Raw genomic sequence first — 26873 nt, forward strand, 5'->3', positions numbered from 1 at the left:
TATATATATATATATAAAAATATATATATCTGTGTGTGATTGATTCATGATTCAAGACACTTTTTGGAGAGTACTTCAAACTTAGCAATGCACCTCAGTCCAGGAGTGAAAGACAAATGTTATTTTTAGCCCCTCAGGCACAAGCTATAACTAACACAAGTTACACGGTGATTTGGAGACGTGCAAATGACCACATCGAGGGGACAAACTAATCGAGTGGATTTGAACCTAGACCTCCAAATACAAAAGGCCAGTGCTTTAGCACACCATGTAACTTCTGGCATGGAATTTAGCTAAAATGAAAGTAAAAAAGAAAGAAAACCAAATCAATTTGATGTATGCTTCGTACTGTACTGGTGAGTCTATACAAAGACAAGTATTCTACACGTATAATTGCTGAATTCATATTGCTATATTTAAGTTTGTGTTTACCCTTTGACATCCCCCCTTTTTAGAGACACGATTCCTCAGCTGGTTTCAATTACACGTGGAAGAGACTTAGTGCCAAGTTGTTTGCATGGGTGAATTTTATTTATAGTTTGTAAATCAGTTGTGGTTTTCTTAGTCAAAGAGCAGGAGAAGAGATTTTAAATGTTTAGATGTTTGCCTGTTTTTACCAATATTCAGTTTACAGAGGGTTTTACAGTATTAAAAATGGCACTTCACAGATAGCAAGCCTGATTCCCAACTTCCTTGTCCCATTGTCAAGAGGTCTGGCTATAACTTTTGACTTGAAAGTGTATTGTATCCACTTGGGACAGGTATAAGTAACTGGACAGATGCATAGTAATGGGAATTAGGAACCAAACGCAGAGGATGGAACTATGGGGTTTCAAATGAGCTATTCAGATACTTTTTTAACCGTGACAGTGAGAACTGTATTTTAAAAATCGAGTATTTTATGAATTCAGTATTGACTGGATTGATGATTTCGTTAAGCATCCAATGTAACTCATCTCCTTGCTATTGTCATTATATAGATAAGATCATTAATGACTTTCCCATACATTTCCTGGGTTTTATTTTGCTCTTTTAGCTTTTATATAGTGTCTGTGGATATATAAAAAATAACATACGCTAACATTCTGTACGAATCTTATATATAATACTACATATACTAGTATTTTCTACTAATATTTTACGTTAGGTACACCCATTCTGGTGCTCCCTTGATATTCTGAATCAGCCCAGAAAAGGCAGAAAGTTCAGGCCATTCTGTCAGTAGCAGATTAAAATAATGTTAAGATTCAGACATAAACCAGAACCAGTAAGGAAATTCAGGGTCGAAGAAAACATTGGTAAGTTATGCAAAGCATTGCCTTCAAAATGTGCTGCCATTACGAGGAACAGGTAAAGCAGCTGAAGGCGGCTATGGACCAGACACTGCAACACTTGGGGCTAAAGAGAAGGCTTGCAATACTTTCACTCTTAATATTCTGGCTTAGTTACAAGAAAGCCAAAAAACTTGAGTCACACAAACTGTTAAAAGCCACAGTTAAGTACATCTTAAAGAAAAGTTCCTTATAAGAAAGTAAATCTATCGGTATGATATTTCTGAAGGATAATGCAGGTGCCATTTGGATTTTTTGTGGTCACTGTTGCTAAGTTCTAGTAGAAGGGAAATTATAAAAGATGAATGCATTGGCTTTCAAGAGATCTATCAGAGAATGGGCTGGCTTTGGAAAAAAAAAAGAAACCCCAACCATAGTATCTCTGCTCAGAGATGGGTGATCTCTGCTGTCTTTGACTTGAGTTGACATTGGCAATTTGGGGTGAATGAAGATGTGACTGCATCATGGGCATTACCCAGCTACACCAAGGCTGGCTTTCCTGGCTACCAAGAACAGTAAGTTTCACCAGCCTTGGGACAGTGCAGACTGCGGGGGTTTAACTGGGACCTCCAGATCTCATTCCCTACTGACGCTGCTTTGACCTTTGTGCTCTCCTGATTGCAGGGCTGATGTCCCCACAGCTTTAGGTGGGCTGCCTTCAAAACACGTAACAGTCTGGGGTCCAAATGATTTTACTGATTTGGCCCCTGTGTTTTTTCTGTTCCTCACATTCAAGAAACACTGTAAGATTTTCCAGGCATTATATCTCATACCTGCTACAACAACTATTGCTGTACAAAAGGTTTGTTGTATTTTAGTATTTCGAAAAAGTCATGTCACTTTTGCACGTATTATCTTACTGAAAGGGAACAGAACAGAATGCAGAATGAGTGCTCAGACAATTAGGACTTTGAGGCACTTTGAATAGGAAAGTCTTTTAGGCAAAGAAAGGAAAAGGTTTTCTGGTTGATTGAAGGAGGAAATAGTGCCATTTAAAACGATGTTTTAGAAGACTGCTAGAAACTAGGGATGAAGACGATCAAAGGAGTGGAGACTTTTAACACTAACAAAGGGAGCATTACATTTTCCTTGGGACCTGCTTTCATTTTTCACTGTACTTGTGAATTCAGGTTAATTTTCATGGGCCTGTGATAAATTAACTGTTTTATAGATGGAAATTGAGGAACCTTTTCATATGCTTTGCATTTACACTTACAGTTACTACTACAAAGTAAACACTTGCTAAATGAAAATGGTTTTATTTAGACTAAAACATTGGTCACTACAGCAGTTGCTTGTTTCTTGGAGACGAAAGAGGACCAAACACAGGGCAGTGCTTGTTCGGAGGAACTCCCTCTTATAGCATTTCCTAATTAAGCATCTACGCCTAGGAACCCTGCTCTCCCAATTTGCCTTTCCACACTAGGTGCCCTGTTTAGAAAGCACTAATTATAAACATTGTTGTTACTGCCCCCAGCTGGAAAACAGAGCAGTTTATGTATGAATACGAGAGATTATCGCCCATCTGCTCCAGCCCATTATTCAGGGATGTGTCATTTTGTATGCTGATGGCAGCCATTACTAGTGCTTTAGTCAAATGGCCTTTTTTTTTTTTATAGCGTTTATTTATTTACCAAGTTGCAGAATTAGAGTCTTCCCCCCCTACCTACTCAAAATGCATATGGTTTGTTTCAAAATCTGGGCTATGCAGAGTCAAAGTCAATCTGAGAGGAGACGCTCGCTTTTATCTCAGGCTCCTGTTTCTGGTGGTCTGCTCCCCCCTGAAGCTGAGGTTTTAAAAGATCCAAACATTGTGGATAGCAAACGGAAAGACAGATTTCCTTTTTTGTTTGTTTGTTTTGTGTGTAAAATAAAAGTAGTAAGGAAGAGAAGGAGTGTAAGCTGATCATAGATCCCAATTAAGCTCCAGGAAGATAAATAAAGCTCATGTGAGTTTTCCCCCGTTTTACAGAGGAGCCATTAAATTTGCAACTATTTGACAAAGTCCTGCTTGACACAAAATGCCATCTTTCCTTCGTAAGCGGAAAAGAAAAATTCCTCTAATACTATCAAACCCACACTTGGCTAAGCTGGGCACTCAGGCCCCACTCCCCTCTTCTTCAAAACCAGAAAGCACAGACGCTGTGCTGCCGTCTCTCGGCTGTGCTACAGGGCTGGAACCTGCGAAGCATGATGCCAAGTGACAAGATAGACCAAGCAGGTTTTGCTATGTCCTTGCAGGCTGCGGTAGGTTTATAGCACGGACACAAGTGCGATAGGCTGGAATTACAGGTACTGCTACACAATCAGCACTTGGAGTGAAAATGTTTCTCAATTCTTGCTAGCCAGCATTCAGCTGATGGATAGGAACTACTTTTCTACTTCTTGCCTGAAGAAGTAGGATTATTTTTGTTTTTTCTTTCCCCAGAACATCCATATCAGAATCTACTTAACCCTCAGTGTGTGCTCAGGGAACTGCTAGGTTTTATGGAAACTGTGCTGCAGCCCGATCCATGCAGTCAGTGAAATGATCCAGGTGGGAGTTTTACTTTACTGGAAACACTTGCAGTGACCATCTCTGCTGTTTTGCTAATGCGGTTAATTTGCTGGGTTTTTCCAAATACCTCACAGATGAGTTTTTAAAGGCTTCAATCACTGCAGTGTTAGAAAATACAGGTTTCGCAAGAAACTTAAAAAAATTCTCCAGCTATCAAAGTGCAGGTCTTGTGAGTAATACGAAGGAAAAAAGCCAGCAAATAACCACTTGATGGAAATTCCAGGGCTCTGGATTGATTGAGGAGGTGCATGGGCCTCGCATGGGCTATCAGATCTGGATCCCTCCTTGCCCCACTCCAGAATACCCGCCCCCCGCCCAGAGTCCCATTTTATCACACAGGTTAAGCCAGCTAACAACAACCCTGGCACAGTTACACAATGAAGAAAAAGATATTCAAAAGACTCATGCAATATTTAAAAAAATCAAATCAAAATAAATAGGTATCAGAAGGGTTTTAAAAAGAAAAGAGAAAGAATGCCTTGTTAGAAACACAAGCTTACCAGCACATACAATGCATTGTATTTCATTGAACTTGGGAGAGTTTCTACAGATCGCTATGTAAATGCATTGTTCAATCTAAGGTAAGGATTGTGTTTAGTGGGTTTAAAATGACAGTATATAGCTCCACATCTCGCATGGAAAAAGAAGACAATATATGCTGAGAGCCTGTTGCTGCTCCGTGTGTTTCCAAACAGGAGCGCGGGGGAAGCAGATGCCTTAACAAGCAATAGGGAGGGGGAGGGTGCGTACTTCAGCATATCTAGTAGATTTTCTATATACACTGTCCTTTTAACTATAGGGGAAATTGATACTGAGCATGTGCGATGAAGAGAAAGCTGGCAATGTGGGTGTGAGGGATGGGTGAAGAAAGGGAATGAGGGGGTGTGGCATCTCAATCAAGATTAAAACGAAACTGATAAAGCAGCATATGGACCGGATAACAAATCAAAAAGCATGTTTATCCACTGAAGGAACTGGTTAATGGAGACTGCCAGCACGTTGCCATGGAAACACTGACTGTTGGCGCTGCACCATCTCATACCTTATCCAATACATTCCTGGTTGTTGGTAGTAGTCCAAAGACCCTGATCTCTTGATGGTAAACCCGTGGTCCAGCTGAGCAGAGAGAAACGGGGCAACTCAGTGGATCGACATTAGGCTAAAGAATTCAGACTCCAGAGCAAGCTGTTCCTTATTTAGTGCATATTTACTGTTTTCACTTTCAGAAGGCTTATCTAACATCCTAAAGCTACGTACCGGAGACGAAAACGAAAAAGAAAAAAAAGTAAATAAATAAAAGATACTAACTCTAGATTCGCTCTTACTAAATTAGAAGCCAATTTATTCAAACTAAAAAGGAGTTTGTGAAATAGGTTACTTAATGCATAATGCATTCATTTGAAAGTCTGACAAATATCTTGTTACCTCCAAAGACAGAAGTGCCCTTTCAAGTTGCACATACCAGTAATGGAAAATTATCTTTTGCAATTAAACTGAGAGGTTTAATAATTTAAAAAAAAAATGCAGTGCAACCATCACAAGGAGCAGGCTAGACAGACTACACAAGGCTTAAATTAGACTGCTTCATAATCATGGAATGTGTAAAGATGAAAAGAATCAGGTTTTGATACCCCATCAATCATGGTAATTCATTTCTAAAAATGCGTTAACCTTGCAGAGTCGGACTACTCAGAGCCATGAATAACATTGTTTATCATTTCAGCTTACACCTCATGCTCAAAAAGATAACAGTACAAAACTATTCGGTTTAAAATTGCACCAATTAAAGTCAAAATGGAAATGAACTTAACATCGTGTCCAGGAAAGTGTGCTCATGATATTACTTAAGGAATATAGATCTTTTAAGTTTAGTTTGCCATTAGTAGAATCATGTGCATAGGAACAAAGAAAATGTGTTGTTTTCTCTAATCCTTCTGTGCTGCACTAACAGACGGTGGAGACATCATTTAGCCGAGTTAAATAAAATTTTAGGGGAAAATATCTTGAGGGAGACACTCTGCCTGCTTTAAAATTGTTAGTTGTGATGATTTTCACATTTTTCCCTATGAAGAGAAAAAGCCGTTTTGTGCTTCAATAAGAGCGTGGCATATATTTCCAATACTGATGACAGTTTCTAATTCTAAATTCAGAAAAGCAGTTCAACACATTTCTAGTTACCAACCACTTCAAGGGTAGCTAGGAGCTAACTGCAAATTTAAATTTTTCTTGATGACTCCCCTGCAAGAGTAGAATTTAATAATTTATTCCATTTTGTTAAAACAATGCCGCTTTCATCTTATTTAGAATTATTTAAAGGACGTTTCCTTTTTAAAACCATGAGAACCTTGTACCTAGAGTTAATTTTCTGTTGGCTTAACTACACTGGTCTACTATTGCCATCTACTGGCTTCCTTGTACGCTGCATATAAAATACACAAAAGGGATGTTTTCTTAAAAAGCAGATCAAAAATATTGCCCTAAAATCGAACAGCTAAGAAGTAATATAGAGAAAATCGGGATAGTTGCTTCCTAACACAAGCTGAAACAATTTGGTCAGTGTGGAAATCCTGCCATGAGAAACCCGACTTGCGGACAATGATCCCAGGACAACACAGACAATAGGTGGGAAGTGACATCCGAGGCACAGGTTCATCTTTAAGCCGAGCAGAACACACAGACCAAACTTGGCTTCTCTTCCACACCACCCAAGAAATCCCACTGCTAAAAATGCCACTTGGAATTTCTGATTTTATTTTAAAATTGGCAGAACTCAGGGCAATGACCCATCCGCTGCCTTCCCCTTGCTGGACTGCAGGCAGCGGCCCCGTGCCAGTGCCCACCGCCCAGCGAGGACTCTGCAAGAGGCGGAGAGCTGCACCAACTTTCTGAGCAGATTTTCTCTTTTGCTGTCTTATTGGATTCCTGTGAGTCTCCAGCTGGAGTTTACTCCCATTGCCAAGACAGAGACCTCATACAACCTTAACAGAACATTATCATTAGTCTTTTCTTCTGTCTTAACAATGGCAAAAATGCAAGCACAAAAGTGACAACATACAGGCAAAGCTTTAACACTTCAGACAAGAACACAAATTAAACAATGCTCAGTTCATATACGGAATTACAGCACACCTCTGGATCGCAGAAGCATTCTTAAAAAATTATTTTGGCTCTTGGCCACTTTAGCCACTGTCACTAAAGCCCAGAGGGTACAGCCACAGGGTATTGTTTTGTGGCCAAAAAAAACCCCATACGGGATGACATCCTTGCAGAATTGAAGGAAAAAATCTATCCCCAAATTTTAAAAAGACTATTTAGTAAAAGTCTGGTGTTATGTTTTTACTTGCAGTACCTTTTATAAACACCATCACGGAACTACAAAATACTGTTCCTATTGGAAAGCTGCATGAGAAACTTGATCCTGCAAATATTTTGGCACATGCTTAACAGTAATGCGGCCATTCTGATACAGACTGGAGGGGCACTAGCCCAGCCCCTGTCTCCTACAGAGACCCATAGCCAATGCCTATGACAAGAGTATAAGAACAGGGCAAGTAAAGTGATCTTTCTCCTAAATATTCTCCCATCAGCAAGCAGTGTTTTTCAGGAACTTGTTAATTCTCTTGCTGTTTTAAACGCTAGCTCTCCAATTAAAATTTTGCTGGCAAAGCTATGTTGGTTTAAGGGAATTTTTTCCCAACTGACCTAGTTATGCTGGCAGAACTTTTAATGATATATTAATGTATCAACAGAAAAGTCTCTTTGCCTGTATAGTTAATTTTGTTTGAGGAATCATCTTCTGCTACATCAGCAAAGGAACTACTTTGCTAGGCATGCACAACACGTTCATTATGGTAGTTTGTCCAAACTGACAAATCCTTTCAAATGTGGACAAACTTGAAGTCTGGACACATGCACGAGAACTTGTAGGCTGTCTCTGCCCTGAATGGTCAGAGACAACTTTTACTGGGGGTTACCACGTCAACAACGCAGACGTAAGTCTGAACCAGAGGAGTCAATACGATGTATTTGGACATCGCTAAAGGAAGCAGTAGCCTCAGTAGATGTATGTAAAATACACGTGGCTTCAAACTTCCTCCCAGTCAAGCTGGGACGCATCTTTAGGAACTTAATTTTTATGTTATAGTTTTAATTGGTGCATATGATAAATACTGCTTGAGATCTTTGAGGTGTGTTACTTCTTACCACCAAAGAAAACAGGCATATAATGTCATACCAGTGTGAGGACAAATTAAGAACTAAATACCACAGATTAGCTATCTCTGTCCATAAACAGAGTTATAAAACTCAAAATAGTGCTAATATTTATCTTTTATACTATTAAGTAAGCTATATAAATATATGCACATATTAACACATTTTCACAAACACACGCAGACACAGATGTGTTATATAATATACAGAAGGCATCTCTATATATTATATACACAAGCACTCTCAAAAAGTTACAGTAAACATACAGGCAGGCACAATAAAACAGTATTTTTATGGAAAATATACTTAGTGCACATCTTTAGTGCTGAACAATACGTTACAGCATCTGTACATACTTTGAAAATTCTAAATCTAGAGCAGGCTTCATTAATAAGATTTACTTCTATGATATTTGAGATTGCACAGTTAAAGGAAGATTCCCAAACACAAAACCCTGATGACATGCACGTCAAATGTATATAAAGCATGCTTTCAAATGCAGAAACAACAATTAAAGGCTTTGTTGTTTTGCTTTTGGCTTTATTTTACTTATTAAATTAGTTTTGTAGAAAATAAAGGCAATTTATTCTTAAGATCAAAATTATCTAGCTTTCTGGAACATTACCAAAACACTAAAGAGGTCTATACTTCCCCATGTCTTCCAAGTTTTCAGAAAATAATTGACACAAGCTAATCAAACCACTTTCTGAATTCTGTAAAAATATTCTAAACATTTCTACTTTATAGGCCAAGTTGCAGGATTAATTGTGCCAGAGTATGATGTTCACCCGTTGAGAAGATCACTAAAAATAATCTGTTAAACTTCCAAACACTAAAAAATAAATAAAAGCCATTAAGAATATAATTAAACATATACTTTTTTTTTTTTTCTGATGTATAATGTTTTGCAGTGGAAAGATTCACTACAGTGTCTTTTTCATTACTCAAGTGTCAAACTGCTGTAAACAATTCCTTGGCAGAGCAACTGGGGCAAAGAAAAAAAAGAGGAGGGTGGGGAAATTAAAAACATAAAGGAGGCAAGGGATGGATGAGGACAGAGGCATCATTTCTCGCTTTTAAGCTTTGAAGTCATTAGCATGGAGGATCGAGCAGTAATTCTCATGGATAAGCGTGCTGGCAGTCCATTTGAAAGGAACACGGTTTCAGCTAGTCTATTCAGAACATACCTGCATTTCAGATGAGCAATGGGTATGTGATGTTTTAGTTGTGGGAGAGTTGTTGCAGTATTATTGCTTAAAAATGCAAATAAATAAATGCTGACTATGTTAGCTGATGACTGAGAAAATCTAGGGAAAGCATGAGGAACAACTTGCCTCCATGTTGAGGACGTTCAGGATTGGAAAGAGTAAAGAAAAAATATGAGAGAGGCACAGCTTGAAATTTTAAGTACTTATACCAAGTAACTTTGAGAGAGTATCCATTTTGCTGCACAAACAGTTCACACCTGTGAGCCAGATTGCATGTGCTGAGCTGAGTTTACTTCATGCTGATTTAACTCACCACTGGAGGGGCTGAGCTGAGAAACATGAAAGTGGAAACAGTACAAGAAAGTGTACATGTGCAGTCACACCACCTGCAATTTATGGAAGCTGGGAATGAACACCAAGTAATCTGATATGGGAATGGTTATGTTTAATGTGTCACTTATTTTTAGTGACTATTTGGAGCGTTAACATTACCATGAGTAATAAAGAAAAACTTACAAACACAGGCAGATGTATCAAAAATGTAAAGGATGTGCATGTTGCTATTCAATGGCATTAGTATGAATAATCTCATAAAACACTGAATATATTCTGTGCGCGTGTATATCTAATACACATGTTCATCTTTGGGGAAAAAATACAAATGTATATGATCTATGCTACACTGAGGGTGCCACTGAAACCTCCGTAAAGCTTGATCAAAAGTTTGGTCAAGCTTGGTTTCAGAAGCTTCGACATGTTCTAACCTGGAATGCCTAGACTGGAATTGCAACATGACAGAAGGCAGCAAGGAGCTCCACTAAGTCTTTACCCAATTAAGTCCTTCTGCCTAAAGGGAAGCAGCTTGCATGTGGCAGTACAATAAAATGCTGCTGCTCAGCTGAATTTGAAGTGGCTAGACTCGTACCAACTCTGAAGGTAGCACTGAGGCATCATAGCTCTCTTGGATGTCTTCAGAGAAGAGAAGCTCAGGCTGCCATACGGATTTTCTGTTACAATTTTGAAGGAATTTTCACTCATTGTAAAGTGCTGCTGTTCTTCTGCTACAACCTCTGTCTGGCCCCAATCCATGTGATGATTCTGCTGCCAAGTAAGATGTCATGATCCCATAGTTCGAATTGTTGAATCTACATTGGAGTTAGGTCCACTGATCTTCTGGTAAAATGTGGAAGTGTGGGTACTGTTAGATCTCCTATGGCTGTTAAATAACAATGTGACTCACAAGGAGAATCAATGGAGAAATTGCGCAGAATACCAGTCTATCTACATTTATATTATTTAAATGCTCGAATTATCTAAAGATTAACCCTCTCCGGTTTCTTTCGGTGGCATGTCCTAAACACACACTGTCTTGCGGGCACATATTTAAGTGTTTCAGCTGTGTATTTCAGATGCTTACTGCTATGACAGAAACTCCAGCTGCTGTGCTGTTCGGTTTAGGGCCTGTGTTGAAATGCTTCTTTATCTTCCCAGCAACTGAGAGCTGATGTTCATTCTCTGGAAGGCCATCGTCCTGCAGAGAAATAAAGCCAAATAGAACTTCAGAGAGAATAGGCGAAAAAAAGGAATTGCAAGGTGATTCTGATAGCACCTGTCAATACAGAAAAAGTTTACAAAAAAGTTCGTAATGAAATATGGGTCAGTCATTGTCTCCATTAATATATTTAAGCTATTTATAAGGTGAACATCATATTATGTCATGAAGCAGCCTCTCTCTTCTTCTTTACCCAGTATCTTCTTCTCAAACTTTAGGTAATGTCAATTAATAATAATTGTAAAATATTTTATTATTCTTTCTACCATGTCTTAACTACCACTGCCCACTTATTTTTAGGTCCATTAATATTTCAAAGCTTGATAAACTCGGACCTGTTTATGATTCTGTTTACTCATCACATAAATTTAAAGATAATGACTTCAAATGTAGAAAAAGCCCAAGAGAATATAGAAACCAGAAGCCCTGTTTTGGTAGGACGCAGGAAAGGATCTCCAACAGCCCTGTGAGACATCAATAAGGTCCCTGTCTCGTTGTAACAGTTGCAAACTTGGGGACTATGGGGTTGGATGAACATTCCAGCCACGGCTCAGTGAGTCCCATGGCGAGGAAACCCAGGCAAGATGGGAGCTGAGACATGCCCTGGCCGAGACCCTCAGGGCAGGTGAGCGCGGGACCTCACCAACGCCAGGATGTATCATTGCATACGTCTGCAGGCCAGCTTAGGCGTGGGCTTACGGCTTGTTAAGTCTCCCCGCAGACTATGACCGTACCGTACTAAAACCATAGTTAAACAAAGCCACCTCTGCCAATCGAATCTCCAACTGATTGATAACAAGGGACTGCAATTCCTTCCCCCAGTCCCAAGGCACACAAGCCTGGGATGCTGTGGGGAAAGGACAGACAGAGGTACAGACTGCCTGGGAAAGCAGAGAAGGGCTGGAGCCAGCTGTGGATGGCCTCTTCTTCCCTGCCGAAAGACACGTGTTCTCAGCTTGAGCTAACCTGAGGTAAAAGCAGGCACACAACTACATGGCCAAGCCAAAGCAGACACACGTTCTGCTGTCGTGTGCACCAAGTGAGCCGGCCGTGCGCTCACCGAGCCCCAGCCCTGAAGCCACGCGGCTGGGCCGGGAGGTGCCTCCTCCCGGCTGAGACATCCCGCTTCGCAGAGCAAACCTGTCTATCTGCACCTAGGCACACAGGCATCCTCGACGCTGAAGAGAAACCCTAGCAGAAAGAAGGGAGTTTGCAGTTTTGCGCAAGTCAGCAGGTTGAATTCAAGCCCAAGAGAAAAAAGGAGTTATTTAGAAATTGCACATAAGATCCCTATGCCTGAAAAAAGTGCAAAAAGCCACCACTCGGTGAGACCTCCCCGCTAGCAGAATCAGAATACGGAGGATTTCAGGCAACAATATGCAGAATAGCCGGAATAGGCAACAAAATCCAGAATAGGCAGAATATGCAGGATATCAGGCCACTGGCCATCTGCAATGGTCATCCCAAGCTGGTACTGCATGGTATGCATAGCTCTCAACAGTTGAAAAAGTTCTTAAAAATCCACTTAAGTGAAGTCCTAGCAGAATACAGGCAAACAAGAGACAAGATCAGAATACAAAGAGATGACAGACACTTTTTTTTCTGGCTTTGCAGCAATTTGGAGTGCACTTGAAGAGTTACAGAGTTGCTGCAGTAAATCATGAGTTCAGTGAGCATATGGGAATTTTAGGGAGGTTGCTTAGGGTTTGTTATTTATTTAGCTTGGGGAGTTTGTGTTTAGAGATCCCTCACTCACCCCTTAACAAAATGTCTCAGCTGGCAAAATATGGTCAAGTGCACACAGCTGCAAAACACAAAACAAAACAATACAACCCAGTAGCTGATTATTGTCTAGCACCGGGGAGTCTTGGCTCGGTGGTATATGACCCCTAAAAATAACCTGCTTTCCGCTGACCTTGCCTTTCCCAGAAGGAAGCTAGTCTGTGAAGTCAACTCTTCTTCACTGGGGGGGGGAAATCATTCTCTTGGCTTTCTTGACATGAAAGCCTGCCAAACATTCATGTCGTCTTGTCAAAAGACTAAATTACGGAGAAGACAATAGTTACCAAGACTGTGGTAATATTTTATTGGTGAAGCACCACACCCACAGTTCCAGTGGCAATGTGCCAGAGACACATAGTTTGGGCTCCAGCTTTTAGATGAAGTATCTTCCAGCTCAATTTAAGATGCAGCATAGGGATATATGAGAATTACTCCATCGCTATTTTTCATATAAATTTTCTTACTACTGTTGGTGCTACCTGATGTCTAGTTGTTATCTTTTTTTTATTCCAACGTGCTTTATAAACAAGCTAATATATATTAGCTGGCTCCTGGAATCACTTCAGCCAACAATAAAACAGATACTGAGGGTGAGAGATGACAGCTGTTTAACTACACACAAAACAAGCTGCTCTGCAGTTTAAAAAGGCCAGAAGTGAAAAAAACCCCAGATTCACCAGATCAGCAGGGTAAGTTGTAGAATTAGAGAACAGGCTAAATATTGCTGACAAGAATTTCATCAGGTTGCTGTAGTGGGAAGGATGTCAGCCCCCAAAGAGGTTAACTGTTCCTTTCCCCTATTTTAACTTTTTGCTATAGGAACTTCTTCTTGCAGCAGGTTAGGATCACAGAATTTCATCTCAGCTTTAGCAGTCAGAATAAGATCTTTTAAAGATGACTAGTGATTTTTGGTGCTCAACTCTGGGAATCTTAAAGGGTCATGAGCTTCAGAAAATGTTGACTGCTGACACTCTGAAAGAAGCACTCTCCTGAGCGCTTTACAATGTAAACTGCTTGGGATCTTAAGTTATATTTTTTTTTTTATCAGCCTCCACAAAATACCTTTCATGGTCTATTTGCAAGAAATCAAAATAAAATTAAAAAAAAAAGAGGCAGAGGGTCTTGGCACCACTTAAGTAATTAATAAACATTCTTTTCATATTTGCATTGTTCTCTACGGCAGGAGACATTGCCACTCAAAGAAAAAAGACGTGTTAAAAAGATGGAACAAAGTTCTGGATTCCCAGGCTCCTGCTGCCCTGAAGCACTCAGATCCATTTCATAAGCTGGTCACAAGAGCTTTACTTTCCAGGTCTAAAAGCATCAGATGAATAGGTCATTATATAAATGACAGCAGAAAATTAGAGCAAATAGAAGCGCTGAAAAAGCTTTTGGACTCTGTTTCCTTTAAGGATTACAAGGAGATTTTTCTTTGGGCAGTGTCCTAGGGTGTAACCAAAAGCAGTGCAGCTGCCAAATAAGAAATGTCTTTTTAAATTAACTTCCTTACAAATGTCCAGCTTATTACTATTTACTGCTTGGTTATTCATTTCTTTTGCACACAAATTTCCAAGGCAGACATGGTTAAGGAAATATGCAAAAGCTCCAGTTTCCCTAATTCTTCATAGAGCGGTGTGTGCCATCTTCCTCCTCCAGCAACAACACACCACATTTTATATTGATTATTTTAACAGAGAAGGATTTACAGAATACAATCCATCCCTTTCAGCATTCACTGCTCAATGCCGGATCAGGAAATATTTACTACTTATACAACAAAAAGAAAGTAGGTTTGTCCCGTAACTTATATAGTATAATTCAGGTTATCAATATCATCGATGTTTAAAATGCCAGACCTCAAGCTTCCAGCCTCTTTTATAATTCTTTGGTTTTGTGAAGAATTTGAGCAGGTAAAGGAAAGAGCTGGGGTCCCTGTAGGGGAAGTATAAACTGATGGATTTGTTTCCAGGTCTAAGTGTACTGCATAGGAGATACAAATCCAAATAAACTAAATGGAGGGGGCAAGGAACTGCTGCTGAATTGCGTTTAGAATTCAAGATCTCCATCTGTGGCAGTGGCACGTAGCCAACATCTTTTCAGGTTTTGTTTTTTTGAATTGAAAACAGGTGGGATATTATTGACATAGGAACTGCTTTACTGGTCTGACTCTGACCATAACAAGCTTTGCAGTTTCCAGGAGGATTCCAGCTATTTTTATAGCAAAAACTGAAACTGAAATGAGGGTTGGCTCCTATTGAAACTGTCAAAGCACATTCCAGGAATCTCAGCAATTTACCAAGTAATCACATAGTAAGCAGCTATAAAGTAGAATGGTTATTTACAATCTACAAAATGGTTTTATACAGTGTAAGCAGTTACAACACTTCTATCAAAGGTTTGATCAAAGAGAGAAAATGTTTCTTAAAATTGTTGAAGAAAACACATGCCTGCTTTTCAAGCCAGCTGTCCTATCCAGTATTTTAGCTGCAAGTTTACCACTCTATGAATAGGTTCAAAACTGAAATAAGAAAAGGGAAAGTGAAGTCCAGCATTTGATGCCACGAAAAAGTATTTGAACAGGTTATCTGGGAAAATGGAGTGTTAGGTGAAAACTCCATGTGCCATTTCTTCTCAGAAAGACAGTATTTTACGGAAGTTGCAGATAATTGCTCAGGTAATTATGAGATAGATCACAGAGCCTTTTATAAACAGGGATGACTATATTAATTCCCTGTCCTGAAGCTGGGAAAATGAGGTACAGGGAGGTTGTGTGACAGACTCCCAGCGGGTCAGGCTGGTGATGGTAGGGGGATGCGAGGTCGGATCTGACACCAGTGCATCATTCCGCCTCCGTACACAAGCAGGCTGTCCCTGCTAGGCTAGCCACCGCATACTTCTCAGACCCACTTCAGGGAAGTGTCCTTTTTCACGAAAGCATTTAAGCACCTGTTTCAGCTCAGCTTTGTTCTTATTTCTCCTGAAGTGAACTAGGATTTTAGTGCCATCTAGTTAATTTTATGCCTAATATTAAGTGCTTCCATGTGTGATGCCTTGAAATAGGAGCGACATTTGGAATGTGCTCAATCAAGCACTTTCCTGAACTGGTCCCAGTGCTGGCCTTTCTCCTTCCAGATAAAATATCTGGAGGATACATAAGAAAATTCAAAAAAGGTTTTGATCTGCGTTATGAACTACCGTTAGCCTATTGCTGAAGACAAAATACTGACTCGTCTCAATTGCTAAAAGTAGCAACGGGACAGAAAAGAAGAAAATACAGAACTGTCACGGAGTATTTGTTTCACTTATTTATAGACAGAACTGCTACAGGTTTTGATTGCAAAGAATTATAAACAGCATAAAACTATGAGAAGTGCAGCAGAGCTAGACCAAAGATGAATTGAACACAGTATCCTGTTTCCAACAATGCACCGTAGTCACTTTTTAGGAAATAGTACATTTAAGGGAGACAAGTAGATCTTGAACTTTCCCTGGTATATCCTCCAGTTTCTGCCAACCAAGTACTTAAGAACTTTGTGAGCCCAGAGTTGTATCCAGACCACCATATTTAATAGGCACCAAGGGGCTCATCCTCCAAAAACATATCAAACTCCCTTTTGAATCCATTTATACTTGGCCTGTACAGCATCCTCTGGCAAAGGGCTCTGCATTTCAACTTACTGCACAGAAACCCAGGAATTTGCCAGGGTACTTCAGTAACCAGAGCTCAGGTTTTGGTTACTGGAGCTCTGAGGTGTTAGAAGACTTTAGCCCCTGTCCCCTTCCCCCATCCTTCCTCATTGGCAGGCACTAGTGAGGGCAGGGAGCAGACCCCCATCTCACCTGCACACCATCACCATCACGTTACTGACAAAAAGCTGCACCTCTTCTTCTTAACACATCTCGCTAAAAAGGCTTCTTAAAATACATCTGGTGTAACTGAAGCCAAAAAAAAAAAAAAGGTGTCTGGGGGTGGGCATTAACAGTTCCAATGTATTTTCCAGAAAGAGAGGAAGATTAGTGACCACACCTTTATGTGGTGTAAACAAGTGATGTTTCAGTAACTTCAGCAGCAGTGTGCAGACTGACACCGCGCATGACCTGGCCTCTCTGCGGCTTCTGATCAGTCACTTCCATCTCTTCCTCAGCAGCACTCCAGAAATCCCCACCCGTTCTCCTCCCGCGGAGACAGAGAGACACCTCAGTCACCAAAAGTCATTACAAACTATGATAGAACACTATGTCCAAGGACAGCACCTGGCACCAAGGAAAATTAATATTTCAGCTGCTTGAATGTCATCTTAAAAATGAAAAGATTTTCATCAGACATTGTCCTGGATCCTTTCACTCTTTGTTCACTGCAGAAGTGCTCTGCATGATAATAGCATTTACAATTTAAAAAAAAATGGTTTGGGCAATAAGGGAGTCTCCAAGACTAAAGCATATACTTGCTAAACACTTAACTGATCACCACTATTCTGGGCTATATTGAGGACACTTTCATAAAAAAAGATTAACATTTGAAGTTACTGTATATTTGAATTTTTAGAATAGTGTTTTAGTGAGAAAAAGATTTTGGATAGAGCAGCTGGGGGACCAAAATAGTATTCCAGGGAGGACTGCACACTCAAACTTGCAACAAACAAAACATTGTTTCTTCCTCCTTTAATTTTTTTTTCCCTGCTCATCCCAATTGTATTTCTTTTCTCAATCTTCCCTTCTGAATTTGAATCTGGCTTTTCTCCCATTTTTCTTTCTTGCCATCCAAGTATTTTAAGACATATTAAATAGTCTGAAATAATTAACAAATATTAAGTAGTGTCCTTGCCTCAACATTAATTAAAGAGAAATCTCTTTATTCTCTTCCAGATTTATCTGTATGCCACCTCACTGATTACCACTTCTATGGCAAATGTCCAGTCGCTTAGAGATAAGCCAGGATACATAAATAGCTATTTCATGGTAACTCAGATTAAATGGATACGGCTGCACATAAATATATGTATATTTCAACATCAGAAGCTAAATATGATTCTGAAGGTTTCCCTGTTTCATGCTGGATCAAGTAGGCTTAACACTATGGACTGTATTTCAATAGCTCTTAATCATGACTGTCAGATTTTTAAGTCCATCTGATTTCAGGAGAGCAAAATGTGTCACTGAACCTGCAAGCTGATTGTTAGAGGTATAAATTTGTCAAGTGTGGTTGAGATATGTTGAAAACCTGGCCCAAAATATTTCAGAGAAAATGTAGCTAAGGATGCATAAAATAGTAAATATTCCAAGGTACGCGTGATATACTAAACCAGCCTATAACCCAGCTTATTTCCAGTTAAATTTGTGGCATTTTTAGAATGTGCTGGCTCCAAAAGGGCATAGAAAGGACTTGACAGAAAAGAGCTCACAGGTGCCAAATTACAAGCAGCATCTAGAATCCTGAAAATACTTACATTAACCCATGGATGCTCAAGAACTTGCAAGGCTGAGAATCGCAGATCTACATCTACCTGAAGCATCATTGTGATAAGTTCCTGAGAAATGGAATACTGGGTCAAATTTAAAGAACAATTTTAAAGAACAAATCAACATTTAATTCACTAAAGTGCTCTTCAACCGATTATGTAGGAGTGCTCAAAGAGAGAGTGAACTACCAACTGCAGAAATATATTAAGTTTATTAAAAAAAAAGAACAACTATGAGCTGCTGAACTTCAAGCTGAACTTTTAAATCAATATCTGTCAGTACCTTGAAAAGCTAGAAGACAGTTCTGAGTCACAGTTCTGTAGCCACTGTTTAAGAGAAAAGCACCTAATACACAATGTACAAAACAGATGGTCGCATGAAATTAGGTTAGCTTCCCATCAAAAAAAAGCCAATTCCTCAGTAGGAAAAAAGCCAGCAAATCTAGAATTCTACTTTAAGTTTTTGTATAAACAACATAGAAGATATTAAAAAAAACCACTTAAAATCATTATTTTTCATCCTCTGATTTCCTCTGCAATTACCTAGTTTTCAACTAGCATGTAAATAAACATATATCTAATTCCACCAGTGAGTGGAGTGCACAGAAAACAGGATGGCAGTATGACAGCAAATAAAGGGGTATCACCAAAGACCAAAGTTAATGATTCTTAGTGACAAAGAGAAGTTAAATGAATAGGCTGATGCTTCAAAACAGAAATTTTAGACTGTACTATTTGGAAGAAGTTTCACAGGAGAACATCACTGGCAAAGGACTTGCAGAGTTCTCATTAATGATGCTACGAAATAAAGCCTGCTACAACACGATGTGGTTTAGAGGACTTCTTCCAACTCTATGACTGTATCTCATTCATTAACCTCATTAGTTAACAGGCTAAAATGCTAGTCCTGATCACCCTCCACATATCTTCTGATGTAGCTTTCCGAAGAATGGAGACTCAGAATGTAGAACCCTACTTTCACTACCTGCATCCACCTCCAAATTTCACAATTTTTTTGTGATTAATTAAACACTGTCACACTGAAAGAAATGGGAAGACAGTTTTGCCTGGATTTGCCTTACAGGCTACAGAAGTAAACTGGCAGAAATTAAGCACTGATCTACAGGATCACCATATGAACAGTTTTATGGTTTTGGCTTTTTTTTTTATATACACATGTGTATTATCTCTTTGTCTACATAAATTTATACACGTGACTATAGTGAATGCCAGATCCCTAGAAAGTCTGTGAGTTAAGCTCTTGGTCCAATGAACTAATGAGAGTTAAAAAGCTTGAAGTGATTTGCAAGTACAATGAACTCTGTCAGGATCTGTATCTGAAAAGTATTGTATCTGCCTTAGCACACCTCAAGCTCTACCTCTCGTGTCATGTGCCAAGAGGCTACATGAACTGGTGGACAGAAGTCGTCTGTATTTTGTACCACGCTGACAACAATAAGGAGTCACAGGCAATGCGAGGCCTGGTTCTTTGACAGAAACAACAGACATATCATCTAATGGGATTAATAAGGGGAAAACAGCCTCCCTATAATATTATTATATAATATTCAAAGGCTCCAGGTTGGTACCTGGTCCCCATCATAAGAGTACATACAAAGCACAGTCCCAGGGAGCTTTCAAGCTAAGAAGTGTAGGTCAAGCAAAGTTACTTAAAATTTTTCTTGATCAGTAAGGGCTGCTGGTGTCTCTGTTGTGTGAGACATCATATAGAGACGGGGTCCATTTCAGAACCACCTGGAGTCTAACAGACAGTGATAAAACGACAACATACTCGGTGACCCAGAGGAATTTATAGGTATAGCACGAGATGTATGAAACATGTCAAATACAGCACAGTGAAAGAACAACATTCGTTAGATACTGACACTGGGAATAATACTGGAGAAGAAAGTATCATCAGCTATATAAACCTACCTTTGCAGAATCAGAAACGTTGTCCCAATATGGAGATGGAAAATCCACCTGTCCCATCAAAATCTGATCAAAAAGCACTTCTTGGTCATCTCCACTTCTGTAAAGTAAAAACCAAACAAACACAACAACAAAAGCCACAAAGAAATTATTTCCAGAGCTGGTTTCAATAGGCTTCTTGAAATTGCTTTTAAATGGCGATCCCTTAGTATGCTTTTGGAACCTGTTGATTCCCCCCAAGCATGCAACCATGGGTGTGAATGGTGAGATCATAAAACAAAGTGCATTTGGTACATTCTTTCCGAGGTAACCTGCTTCTCTTTAGGGTTGTCAACAACTTTGTAATTGCTTTGATGGGGAGAAAAGATCTGACATGTCCTTATTAAGCGGCTTACATTTTAATTACCTTTTACCGACCACAAAATATGTTGTATTTGGTCCATGAAAGAAGATGCTTATTTCACTGTGTATTTTAAACATCAGGCAAAGGCACCCAGAACCCGTAATGGAGGCTCTTGTTTTGTAATGCAATGAAGTTTAAACTAAAATAAACAAACATGAGACAGAGATTTTACAGTAAAATCACAGACATTTATGGGGTTTGTGTAAATTACTATGCAGAGCATGGGAAAAAGCAAACCCTAAAAGCAGAGAACTTTTTCCAGTGGGGATCTCTGTGCTTAATGCAAAAGCAGCACAGGGACCAATTCACAGAACAAGGATGGTTGAATAGATCAGTCCATACCCACGGAACGGAGGGAAACCACAGAGCAGGATGTAAGTAATCACACCCGCTGCCCAGATGTCCACCTTCAAGCCATATCTAGAAGTGTGAGAGACATGGTTAGAGACATCCGACTCCTATGAACTACAGTACAAGAACAGAGGAAACATTTTCAGAATTATTAATAATTTCTTATATATTCTCATCTTAACTTTCTCTATGTCCTATCTACCTATTCTAATTCCACTTTCAAATCTTTCCATTTACATCTTAAAACCACATCACATCAGAATGTAGGAGTGCACAGATGATGTTGTGCTGTATTCTTGAGTGAGACAATGTCGCCTACCAACATGAAGCCTGCAAAGGTGACACAGGCTGCTCAAGCCAGCAGGCATTTACTCTGTGGAACAAATCAGAAGAAGGGGACACTGCATGATAATGAAACAAAATTAAGTGAATGGTAGCTAGCAGTCTCTGGGGACAGCTTAAGAATTACTTTTATTGTATCAGCAAATGGCTAGTTAGTAATTCAGTGTTAAGCTGAGAAGTTTCAGGCCAACAACTGGCAGAAGAACCTAACATAACTCCAAAGTTGGCGCTGCTCTGAGCTGGTTTGGACACGATAGCCTCCAGAGGTCCCTTCCAACTGAATTGTTCTATGAGCCATAATTCTGCATCATACCCAAGCAAAGGCAACATAACAATTTTAATTGCAAGAACTCCTATCTGGCACATTGGCGAGAACATGCTCCACTGTGTACACATCAATGAATCATCACTAGAAGTGATTTACCCAGTTTCAGCAATGATTTCTGGAGCTACATATGTTGGGGTCCCACAAACAGTATATAGAGGTCCATCCACAATTGTTGCCAGGCCAAAGTCTCCTAGCTTCAGGGACTTGCTTCCATCTTGGTGTTCATAAACCTAAATCAGGAGGAAAATTCAAAGGTTTAACACAGTACCATCAAGGTAACTACTGTATCATTTACTAACTGCCTGAAATGTTCCTTCTAATTTACAGTCTTTTTTCTCCTCCTTACCTACAACATACTTCTCCGCATGCTTTGAAAATTCACAGACAATTTGGACAACTTCCCTTGAATGTACTCAGCATGTTTGGGAAAGACTTACCTCACTACTTGGCCAACAAAGGTCATACTACTTGCTAGAAGCTAAAGCCCAGAAGCAAAGGTCTGACCTTCCAGCAGTGACGTTCCTAGTTAACTCCCTACTTCACAGTGTAGGGTTTTGGAGTTTATTCATTTTACTTGCACGGAGCTTAAAGGCTTGCACAGGAATTTCAACTTCTTGGATAATACAACAGTGACTGCACTGATAGCAGCAACAGATTCTTCTCTGTGTATTGAAGTCACAAGATGCAAACCTGGCTGGACTATTTCACCTAGAAACACTGTCCTCTCCTTGGACGACTGTTAAACACCAATCAGTGTCTTACTGGTATGTTACCATCATCATCAACTGACATAGGTAGGGCTGTTAATGAGTATACATGAAAATCCTGTCTTAAAACATGGTCTTCACAGCAGCAACATGATCTTTCATGGGTTTTTATGGGTGCAAAGGGAGATTAAGATATAGTGACAAGAAAAAAGCTAGAAACATCAATTAAAAATACACAATTTTAAAAGCTGGCTCAATGTGACAGAACAATCCCAAACCTGCAAACACTGAAAACATTTTAAAAAAGCTTAAAATAAAAAGACTAAATTAAACACTAGACTGTGAGTCTTTCTTTAATCCAGCTGCTGGTTTGGGTTCTGGCTTCCTATTTCAAAATTGTTTATGATGCAATTTAATGCTGTTTACCACAACAGCACCTTAAAAAATGGAAACAGTCTACAGGAGGTCTTCTTAAAGTATACACGCGTCACATTATTATTTTGCAACCCAAATCAAAGCTCCATGCAGCCTGGCTCACCAACAGTGATATCCTGACAACAATTAGCAGTAACACTGAGCAAAAATAGAAGATATCATACTTCAGAGTCAAAACCAAAATCATCCCTAATACCCATCTTGACCAGCTAATCCTACATCACAAATCACATTTATCTACAACTGTTTGCAGAGCAAAATCCTAGATTTTTTTCTTACAAAAATGCAATAAATTCTACAAGGGACCCTTGAAGAGTTCACTTAGTGCAAGAATGAAATCTTGAAGTCTCTCGCCACTTTTGTTACAGATCTGCTATAGCTCATAATAATTAGTTTTATTATACAGTCCCAAGTTTCTCCTTTGTTAACGTTAGCCATGTCTAGAGAGAAAACCCCTCTCTGAATCCCTGCTACCAGGTGATACAGCCACAAGCAGACATTCAGAATACACAAAATTCTTCTCCTTTCCTTATGTCATTTTTAATAATGCAACTGGATCTTTAAGAGGACCAGCAATTTGATATGGATTCACATTTCTCTGCTACTAAGCCAGAAAAAAAGATAGGCTTATAGAAACGCACTGGGAAAAAAGCAATTATGGTTTTATTAAAAACACAGATTGTTAAATACATCTGGTTCCTGAAACTAAAGAAAGTGCTCTCTGAAATGGCAGTAATAAATCTAATTTCAACAACAGTTTTAATTAAAGGCTAGAGACTAGAGCTTTAAATATCCACTTGCTGAAAAATGTAAAGTGTGCCCTTAGACATCAAGAGCTGAATCCACTCTAATTAGCATCTAGTATTCTATTTCATGTGGTTATCTTTTACAAAGCCCTTTCCGAGTTGTGTTAACCTAGTGAAGGTTCATAAATCCCCTCCTTCAACAGACCACACCTTGTATGACTCGCATATCCTGGAAATTAATTATGGAAGAGGCTTGTTTGACAATACTTACTAATGCAGAAGGTTTGATACTGTGCATTTTCTAGCATTTTGCCCCATCTGTTTCCAGGAATTACTTTCCTTGGAAAACTACTTTAGCTGACTTGTAAACTGAAGAAAGTAACTTTTCCCTACCCTGTTATAACTCCATATAAAAAGGAGCCCAATGTGAAGCTGTGGTATGTTACTTGCCAGTCAAGGAATGTGAAAGATAATTTAATGCTCATGTTATTCAGAACAAACGCTATATATGTTCCACTGCATTTAAATACTGAAGGGCAATTAAAGAAATGGGGATTAGTGCAAATTACCTACTATGTAGTGCTTTCACTGTTTTAACTAAGCAATAAAACTGTGTAATTGTACAACACCAATTGAATGCAGCCACACATAATTGTGTGCCACCATATGTATCCTATTACTATAAAGACTGTCAGTATTTTCTAAGCTGCTCTTGTGATCAGTGCAGATGGCAACAGTCAGAGAAGTTGTTCTCTAGGGTTTATTATATGGCTATAAAGACATCCCATGACTTGACAAAATAAACGTGCTAAATAGCAGCAATTATGAAAAATGTTCCAATTAAAGCATGGAAGACACTCTCTAGAGAACAAAAAAAATGCTAAAAAATCACAGGTATTCAGCATACCCTAAACACTTGGACAGTTGACTGTTAGGTGGGCTTTGCATGCCTTGAGGATAATAAGGAATATTTAAGCACTTATAGGAATAACTGGTGTTGCACGTAGGACGTTGAGACAGGTTCACACACAATCAGCAGGGTCTATAGCTGATGGCACACATCTGCTCTACGCGTGAAAGTTACTTTTGGGGAAAAGGGAAAACCAAAGGAGAGAAAGAGGGAGGTGAAGGGGAAAGCTCTCCCAGGAGTCGGGAAGAGATGCAGTAAGGAGGCTCCAGATGAGCATCCTTCTCTGGGCGCCCTCTCCAGAGCAGCATGTTCCCCTTCGCCCCCCATATTTTTCCTGTAGTAACTCTATGGCTTTTGTCAGGCCTTGCTTATCCTCCCTGTTGTTTTTTCCTGCTAATGGGGCATGTATTGATCAGGGCAGATGCTGCCCGCCTGGTTAGTTGCTCTGCTTTGGGCAGGCCTGTTATAGGCTCCCCTAAACCTAAAGCTACAACCCATGGCTAGGAAAAGCGCAGGCGGCAAAGGGCAGATTCTCACACTAGTGGCCAGGAGAACCTGCTGTAACCACACTACCGGGGTTTGCAGGTGCAAGACCGTGACAGTAACGGCGTGAAAGCAACAGCACAAGAACAAGAAGGGAAAAATACCAGAGACAGCTGGGCAGGCAAATCTAATCCTCTCCCTGTTGTCCCCACCTCCTGTCTATCTTTCTCTCTTCCCCCAAAAGCTTAACTCCACTGTTGTCAGACTTTCGGCATGTAGAGGTATGTCAAGACAACAGCAGGGCAAGCCTTGCCCCAGACTAAGACCCTCCTGCACACTCCAAGTCACAGCATTAATGAATCCTGGCACGTGATTGCTAAAACTTCTGTATGCAGCCACCTATAAACATGAGCACAAGGGCTGCGAAAGGAGTATCAGTCATTAGTGTCTAGTGAAACTCCTACCCAACATGTTTTTAGCAGTTTCTGGAAAACGAGGGCAAGCTACTTCTTCACCCTGAACTAAAAGGCACCTGCCACTAGAGGAACCTCAACTGTAAAAATCCCACCCCCTGGAAGTTTAGTAAGATCTACTTGAGTCAGCTTTCCCATAAAATCTCTTCAGTGTCAAGCAGGACTCAATGCACTAAGTTATGGCAGAGAGCACACAGCTGAGAGAACTGATATTCTAGGTGTCTTAAACATTGTTTTATGGTTGCAGAATATATGGAGAATTGGGACATCTTGATACTGGAACATGTCAGCAAATTCGGGAAAACTCAGAAATCAGTGAAATAATCAGGAGAAATTAATTTCTCAGAAGAAATACAACTATGTCAGTTGGAGAACACAACTTTGCATTCAAGAATGCAAAATCCTCAGAGGGACTAGTTGCCAGGGTATGTTTTTCATTGTCTTCAGTGGATAGGGCTCATCCCGATTCAGCCAGGAAAAGGAAGAGTCAGGCTTTTTAGTAAAGTGTATTAATAAAAAGTGCTATGGGATTATTTGGGAGATGCAGCAGGGAAAGGAAGGACTCTGAAGTCTCTTCCTGGTTCTGCCCTGACATACTACATGGTTAGGGCACAACATTTATACCCACCATGTTTGTAAAACTGAACTGCTCTAATTACTGAGGCAGCTGCAGAAGTACACAATGGTCTAGTGAGGACAGAACACCTTTGTATTTATGAGAAGCTTGAAATTATACTGCAGCTCACTGAAAGGTCACTTCTAGTGATCACGAACAACTCTGTCGCTGTGTCCTGGGGAACGGTCTAGACATACCAGCTGACGCTACTGTACTTTTTGTGATAGCTGTTATTCTTAGGAGAGCTTTACAATGCTAAGGTTAAAATTAAAAGACCAATGACTTAAAAGACTGAAATAAACTTGGTGTGTGTGTGGAGGGAGGGAGAAGCGCAGACCTTCTCTCACACACTCCCAAGTTATCAACAATACCGAAAGCTGAATTTTCACTTACCAGTAGATTCTCCGGCTTGATATCCCTGTGGACAATGTTCAGGCTGTGAAGATATTTGATGGCACTGGCCAGATTGTAAAGCATCCCACTGGCGTCCCGCTCTGTATATTTGTTGGTGGAAGTAATAGCATCAAAAAGATCTCCTCCCTGGAGCAAAATGACCATGGCATATGAGCAACACTGCTTGTGAAATGACTGAAAAATTTAGGGAAGATCAAGGAGCATCATTTATAGAGGAGGAGGAGGGAGGAGCAGTACAGTTTCCTTGCAGCTATAAACTTTGGGTACTGTGATGACATCCCCTATAATGGCAGCTGAACATACCAGTAATTCAGAACCATTTGTCATGGTTTGGTTGGTCAGCCAAGAGGCCGGAGTCTCCACTGCAAACCGTTCCCACCTGCTACTGCTTTGTAATATGTCCAGCACTTGCCAACCTGTGTGTTCAGAGCCCCTGTTGCAAATTTCTGGCATGCCCACATACTTGCCTGTCACGATGCCACGTACCAACCCTTGCCACTCTATTATAATCACAAACAGGCTGACATCAAATTTTTGCCCAAAGTCTGACTGAACTCCAGAAAAATGAAGAAATTCTGAGTAAAACTCAAACCAGCTATCTGTCATCACTGCTAGCATATTTTAAAAGTCTG

General features: G+C 39.9%; 1 protein-coding gene across 1 annotated transcript in view; it reads right to left on the reverse strand.

The window, feature by feature from the left end:
- Positions 1–4906: 4906 nt before the first annotated feature.
- Positions 4907–26873, reverse strand: part of DCLK1 (doublecortin-like kinase 1) — a gene marked incomplete at its 3' end in the record, with an annotated part of 53588 nt that continues 31621 nt past the window's right edge. Inside the window, exons 7-13 of the mRNA XM_009579036.1 lie at positions 26221–26367; positions 21554–21687; positions 20779–20856; positions 20037–20133; positions 18090–18170; positions 10726–10839; positions 4907–5004 (exon numbers count right to left, since the gene is read on the reverse strand). Of these exons, the coding sequence (XP_009577331.1) occupies positions 4907–5004; positions 10726–10839; positions 18090–18170; positions 20037–20133; positions 20779–20856; positions 21554–21687; positions 26221–26367 (749 nt within the window). The remainder of the gene's footprint in view (positions 5005–10725; positions 10840–18089; positions 18171–20036; positions 20134–20778; positions 20857–21553; positions 21688–26220; positions 26368–26873) is intronic.

The sequence above is a fragment of the Fulmarus glacialis genome, unplaced genomic scaffold (genome assembly GCF_000690835.1).
Source record: "Fulmarus glacialis isolate BGI_N327 unplaced genomic scaffold, ASM69083v1 scaffold42325, whole genome shotgun sequence".
NCBI classification, from domain to species: Eukaryota; Metazoa; Chordata; class Aves; order Procellariiformes; family Procellariidae; genus Fulmarus; species Fulmarus glacialis.